This window comes from Manis javanica, chromosome 11, assembly GCF_040802235.1.
Source record: "Manis javanica isolate MJ-LG chromosome 11, MJ_LKY, whole genome shotgun sequence".
NCBI lineage: Eukaryota > Metazoa > Chordata > Mammalia > Pholidota > Manidae > Manis > Manis javanica.
This window is the reverse complement of record NC_133166.1, coordinates 118847023-118853515: the sequence shown is the minus strand read 5'-3', so window position 1 is coordinate 118853515 and position 6493 is coordinate 118847023. Positions and strand designations below refer to the sequence as shown.

The 6493-nt window shown below is 46.7% G+C and overlaps 1 protein-coding gene across 4 annotated transcripts; it reads left to right on the top strand.

Moving 5' to 3' along the window:
* The first annotated feature begins 29 nt into the window (after positions 1-29).
* Positions 30-5436, top strand: TMEM138 (transmembrane protein 138). Of its 4 annotated transcripts, none has more exons than XM_017652565.3 (5): positions 30-382; positions 1872-2124; positions 3193-3364; positions 4498-4573; positions 4836-5436. In XM_017652565.3, exons 2-5 carry the CDS (start codon positions 1997-1999, stop codon positions 4946-4948), a joined length of 489 nt encoding a protein of 162 aa, XP_017508054.1. In that variant the 5' UTR covers positions 30-382; positions 1872-1996; the 3' UTR covers positions 4949-5436. The 4 variants fall into 4 exon arrangements, with proteins under 4 accessions (XP_017508054.1, XP_073073778.1, XP_017508052.2 ...); XM_073217677.1 differs by lacking the exon at positions 30-382 and adding an exon at positions 405-527; XM_017652563.3 differs by lacking the exon at positions 30-382 and adding an exon at positions 551-889.
* The last annotated feature ends 1057 nt before the right edge of the window (positions 5437-6493 follow it).

The window sequence follows — 6493 nt, the reverse complement described above, 5'->3', positions numbered from 1 at the left end:
CCCTCAACTCCAGCAAGCCCGGATTTCCGGGGACCAGGAGCGCCGCCACGAGTCTGCACTGTCCCTCACCCCCACAGCCCGTGGAAGCGGGAATGCTTGGGCAGACGCGAAACCTCTCCCCAGAGGTGGCCCTCAGAGAGGCCGCGTGCGGAGTGGGCAGAAGGCCTCGGCCAGCGGCTGGGAGGGCCAGGAGAGGGGCGGGCCCAGGACAGCGGAGGCGCAAACATGGCAGCACGCCGGCCATAGTGCGGCGAGAGAAAACAGGACGCACGGCTAGCACGGCGCAGACTGAGCCCGCGTTTGCCATCTACTTCCGGAATTAAAGACCGGTTTCCGGAAGCCAGGACTGTGTTCCCATGACAACCGACGTTGGGTCTGTGAGGTGAGAGGGCTAAATGGGGAGCGGGTAAAGTGACCAGAAGACGGGATTTTTGTTATTGTTTTGGTTTTTTGCCACGACAGTTCCATTTTAAGGTGGATTGGATAGGGTGAAGAAAGCTGTTCTGGGGATAAAGGGAATGCAGCAGGTAGCGTGAACAAGCTAAGGATCGCCTCATTACCTTGCAAATCACCGCTGCCCTAAACCGGAGAAGATGAGCATCTTTCCGGTAGAGATTGCAGTGGGCGGGTCTATATAGCGGGTCCCCACGGGAGCCCACGGCGGTGGCTTGTGAAGCAGTGGTTAAGAGCATGCGCTTTGGTGTCACATCCTGCTGTTGGTGTCCCATGTAGCTGTGAGTCCTAGCAATGCGCACCTGCGACCTGGAGAAGTGACTTGAACTCGTACCGTGTCCTTGCCTGTAGAATGGGTTAATTACCTACTTCGTTGCAGAGTAGTTGCGAGGATTAAAGGAAATTATCTTGGTTTGGCAAGTTTATCATGGTGCTGGTAAGTAAGCAATAGCTATCAATATTATTTGATGAATGAAGGAACTTGGCTGGGAGAATACATACAACCACTGAGGCAGAACTTCACGAGGTGAGGTGGATCAGGTTCCTTAACCTCTCAGAGTTTCTGTGTGAAATGGGCATTATATGCTTAATAACAGCTACTTCTCAAAATGGGATTAAATAAGCTAATATGACAAGACTTGTACATTGCCAAGCATTTACGGATGCTAACTTAGGACACCCCCAGAGCAACTTCTTCTAGGTCTTGGGATACATGAAAAAAAAAGACCCAGCTCCCCTTATCTGGTGCCACTGTGTTGCTACCATAACCTTAAACATAAAATTTTGGGGGAGAGCTCTGTTTTTTCTCAGCTTTTTCTGCCTACACCACTTCCCACTTCACTTGACTAGTTACATATCAGTCTATCATTTATGTAAGAGGCAGCTTTGTTCCATAGTTAACAGCACAGACTCTGGACCCACATCGCCTGGATCTGAACCACAACTCTGCCACTTAATAGCAATGTGACCCTTGGACAGATTGTTTTAGCTCTCTGGGCCTCAGTTGTCACATCTGTAAAATCAGGAGAGTAATAGCATATCTTCCACCTGATGCAATTATTGTGAGATTTAATGTTAGTGCTTAGAATCACCCCTGGCATGTTATAAGTGATATGTAAAGGTTTACTGCTGCAGTTAATATTAGAATTGTTACGTGACCTGACAGTCATTCTTTGCAGTCCCCCTAGATGCCTTTGGATTCAAAAAGGGCTACAAAGAGCTCTGCATTTGGAAGGTTCCAAGTGTGGAGAAAAGTTTGAGGGTGAGGGTTCCCAGAAGGGGTAACTAGTTGGGTTTTTTATTGGCTGTGGTTTTGCTTATTGATGTATCCCCCATACCTAGAATGGGACCTGGCACAGAGCAGGTCCTTAGTAATATTATACTGATGAATTTCTCACTCCCTCATTTTGTCTCAACAGAGCAAGGGAAACAACACCAATCTTGAGGAACCAGACACTTCTCCCTCAGCACTGGGGAGAGCCAGGATCTATTTTCTGGAGAACTGTGGAATGTGCCCTTGGGGGCCCAAGAGAGCAGAAGGAAGATGCTCCAGACCAGTAACTATAGCCTGGTGCTCTCCCTGCAATTCCTGCTGCTGTCCTATGACCTCTTTGTCAATTCCTTCTCAGAGCTACTCCGCATGGCTCCTGTCATCCAGCTGGTGCTCTTCATGTGAGTTCAGTGGGTGAGACTGGGAAGCCTAAGCCAAGCAATTTGAAAGCCATGACAGTCATGATTTAGCATTTCAAAGTTATTAATAGGGAAATATCAGGAGAATAAAACTTTACATTGTCCTGGATACTCCATGGTACATAGACATGTCACAGATCCTGTTTTTATATATGTCTGAGAGGGGTTTGGGATCCAGGAAGCAGTTTATGTAGAAAACGAGGGTCAGACTGCTGATCTTGTCATTTTCTCCCTTGTAAATAGAGATACTGTCACACATTGCCAGGAAAGAAGATTACAAAATGGCAGATTAAAGGGTAATCATATTAATAATATATATGAACCCCGTAGGATGGAAGCTATTGACATTTTTCCTCCTCAATAATTTATAGACTTCATGAAGCAAGTTCTAAAAAGAAAACCAGTCTTAGACACGGTCTTCCTTCATTCAACAAGTATTCGTTGGCCTGCCAGACAGTGTTCTAGTCGCAGTCGTAAACCTGACAAGTTCCTGCTCTCATGGAATATCTACTCTAGTGCAGAGAGACAGTGAGTCCATTAAAAAAAAAGAAAAAAGGATATTTTCAAATAGTAATAAGTGTCATACAATGGCTGTAAAGTAGTTGGAGTGGAGAAGGGGGCTACTTTAGGTAGTGGGCTTAAAGAAAACCTCTCCTTTCTAAAGAGGAGACATTTGAATTGAGATTTGAATAGCAGTAAGGTAATGGCCATGCAAAGATCAGGGAGAGTATGTCGCTGTCTTGCTAGGTGAAAACGTCTGATAGGACCAGGTTATGTGACAGACAGGGCTGGCATTTTCTGGACACGGAAAAAACTCACTTCCCATCACAAGTGCCTAGGAGGTTAAGTGTGTCAGAGCAGGAAAGCGTTGTCTGTGGACTGCAGCTCAACTTATGGGGCCAGCGGGTAGTTAGGGCTAGTCATTAGGGCCCAGGGCCCATGCTATATGACAGGGAAGGACAGACCTCATGGTGTCCCTGAGGACTTAGGGCAAGCTCTTAGGTCCTCACACAGGCCTCCATTTGGCTGTACTGTTCTATGTTTCTGCAGCATCCAGGATATTGCGATCCTCTTCAACATCATCATCATTTTCCTCATGTTCTTCAACACCTTCGTCTTCCAGGCAGGCCTGGTCAACCTCCTATTCCGTAAGTTCAAAGGGACCATCATCCTGACAGCTGTGTACTTCGCCCTCGGCATCTCTCTTCATGTCTGGATCATGGTAAGAGTGGAGCTCTGAATTCCTGAATCCTTAAGGGGCTAGGAATATCTTTCCTCTGGGAGCCCGGCATCGTGCTTTTGTGTCTCTCAGAATCCTTGATAGGCAACAGGTGGTGAAATGAATGGGCTCTGGGCTGGAGCTAGGCACATGTAGTTTCATAAGGCACTTTTGCTCAACCTCACGTATTGAAGAATAGCCTTATCCAAGAGTTGAGGGATGCTTCTGAACCATTCAGTTCACCTTTGCCTTAGGCCTGCCAGGGCCAAAATAGGAAGTTGAATCTGTTTCACCATTAGCTGTTTGGGCAGGCAGATATCCTTGGGCATTGGTGTCCCATGGAAAATAGCCAGGCAAGAGGGCTGCCTACCCTGTAGTGCTTTGCCCTCTGCTGTGTCTGCATCATTACACCAGGACAGCCAACCTCTAAGATGTCTCCCTTTAGTTCTAACATAGGCCTCAGAGCAAATTCAGTTTTCGTAGTTTCAGATTTCTTCGGCCTCACAAATTCTTCCTTTTTTGGGGGGTGTTACATGTATTTCTTCTACCCATTTTGATAGAATGCCTTCAAACCTAAGGGTTCTCTAGTCATTTCTTTACTAAAGCCACCTTCTCAGATTGAACCCTCTTTTAGGTTGCACTGTGATTTCCATGGAGAGAAGTAGAACTCACAAAAAAGCAGCAGATCAGCGCCAGAGTCTCTAGGTGCTTCCTGAAGAGGATTGTCTCTGTTCTGGTTCCTGAGCTAAAATAGGCCCTGGCTTTATACTATGAGGCTGTTAATCTGATTAACCCTTGCGTGCACTTTGCTTTTATCTGACAGGAAGTGAGCCTGAGATTTTCAGGGCAAGAAGGTGACAGTGCTGAACTCCTGAGATAATATCATTGTTTCTCCTTGGCAAAGGCAAGGGAGTGAAAGGGAATAAATAGCTTAGTTCATATTTCCTTTCTCAGGAATAAAAGGATATTCCCTTGCAGCAGAAAAGGGAGCTTGAGGCTCCATTGGGAAACACTCCTTGGGGTTGTAGAGAGAAAGGAGGGTGAGACCAAACAAGTGGCATCTCTGCAGCTAAGTTGGAGATGTTAGGTCCTCATCTGACCATTAACCTTTCCCTATCTACTCATTTCTCCTTCAGAACTTACGCTGGAAAAATTCCAACTGCTTTGTCTGGACAGATGGACTTCAAACACTGTTTGTGTTCCAGAGACTGGGTAAAAATCAAGCCTCACTTTGTTCCTACCTATGGCTCTGGTAGTAAGCGCCTTGGCCCTAGTAGCCTCCCCGCCCATCAGGGCCAACAAGGGATGGGGAGTGCAGCCATGCCAAGAAAGAGAGATCCGTGCTCTCTACCCTTTCTGGGAGTCACTGGGAAATCACGAGGCAGGGTCCCTTGGCCTCATTAGGTTATGTTCTTAACATGAAATGAATAATCGGGAGCATCCCTGGGGCTTTGTTTCTGCTTATTATCCACAGCGGCAGTATTATACTATTACTTCTACAAACGGACGGCTGTGAGACTCGGTGACCCTCGCTTCTACCAGGACTCTTTATGGCTGCGCAAGGAGTTCATGCAAGTCCGAAGGTGACTGCTTCTTGTCGCACTGACGGATGCCTTTCCTTCCTGACAGAATCCACACTTGTGGCTCTGCAGTGGCTGCTTGGCCCTATGCCAGGAAACAGCTTGCCTTCCCTAGGACAGGCTCAGGCCAGTTGTGTTCAGCCATCAAGAAGATAGAGCCTCCCTCTTGCAATTTAAAGTGGCCCCCAGGACAGACTCCAGTACATAACCCCACCCTGGCCTCCTACCTCAGTTCTGGCGCCTCTCCTTTCCTGTTCTCTACCCCTCTTCCTCACCGAGGGCTCTGTGGCTTTACCCTTGCGAAGCTTTCACTTAGCCTGGTACAGATGTTCCCAGCACCTGCTTTCTTTGCACCATACACTAATGACTGAAGGATGCAAACAGGGACATTTCTATGCTTCTGACTGATGATACCTTAGACATTTAGATTTTATATCCAAGGTACTTTTTTTACGTTTTATAAACAGGAAGTAAATTGAATTCTTTTTCCATAAATGATGGAGTCTGTCTGTTTTGCTGCATCTCTTCATTGTTAAGAGGCATGCCAAGTCCTAGCCATAGCTTCTACTCGACACAATGGCCCGACTAAGCCACAGACCAAATACAGATATTTATTGAGTCCTGTTTTATAAGTATAAGATATTTTTGCAGAAATTCAAGATGTAATCTGATGCCCATTCCCATCCCTGGAGTTCGACGCTTCTGTACTTTATTCAGATATCGCCCCCTCCCCTCAACCCCATCAGAGCCCTAAACAGCCCTCAAAAGAGTAAAATGTTCCTTAGCCAATTTTGACAAGAGAAATTTCTTAAGTTCATGTGCCCATAGTATCAGTTTTCTATTGCCAGGATCATGTGTAACAAACCACCATCAAAGGTCAGTGGCATATAACAATAAACAATTACGTGGCTCTTCAGTCTCGGGGTTCAGCTGATCTGGCTGGGTTTGGGTGATTGATGCTGGGCTTGCCCAGGTGTCTTGGTCAGCTGTAGGTCAGCCAGGCAGCTGTGATGATCTTGGGATCCTTGGCTCTTGGCTAACGTAGGCTGGCCTCAGCTGGAATGACTGGGCTGCTCAGCGCCGGTTCACATGACTCAACCACTAGCGGACCAGCCTTGGTCTGTTCACAGGACAGCAGCAGACAGAGGAGCAGTAGAACAAGCCCCAGGGTGCAAATCCCATTTCAAGCCTCTGCGTGTATTGTCTCTGGTCGACTCCCATTGGTCAAACAAGTCATGTGACTGACCGCAACGTCAGAGAGGAAAGCACAACAGTCCTGGCAAAAGGCTCGGCTTCAAGGAGGGCCGTTAATCCAGTCAGTCTACCACACCAGAAAGCTGCATTCTGAAACACTGTCATTGGAAACACTTAAGCACAGGAGTTGATAGACTTTCTGTGAAGGGCCAGATAGTAAATATTTTTCATTTTGAGTGTCATACGGTCTTTGTTGCAACTACAAGCATTCCTCAGTTTATTGTACTTCACAGATAATTGTGTTTCTTACAAATTAAAGGTTGTGGTGACCCTATGTTAGACAAGTCTAACTATGCCA

What these genes read in the sequence shown, in the direction of transcription:
- TMEM138 (XM_017652565.3), top strand. Translation starts at nt 1,997, where the DNA reads ATGCTCCAGACCAGTAACTATAGCCTGGTGCTCTCCCTGCAATTCCTG. An exon ending in ATCCAGCTGGTGCTCTTCAT is followed by an intron (nt 2,125 to 3,192) that starts GTGAGTTCAGTG and finishes ATGTTTCTGCAG; the next exon opens with CATCCAGGATATTGCGATCC. An exon ending in GTTTGTGTTCCAGAGACTGG is followed by an intron (nt 4,574 to 4,835) that starts GTAAAAATCAAG and finishes TATTATCCACAG; the next exon opens with CGGCAGTATTATACTATTAC.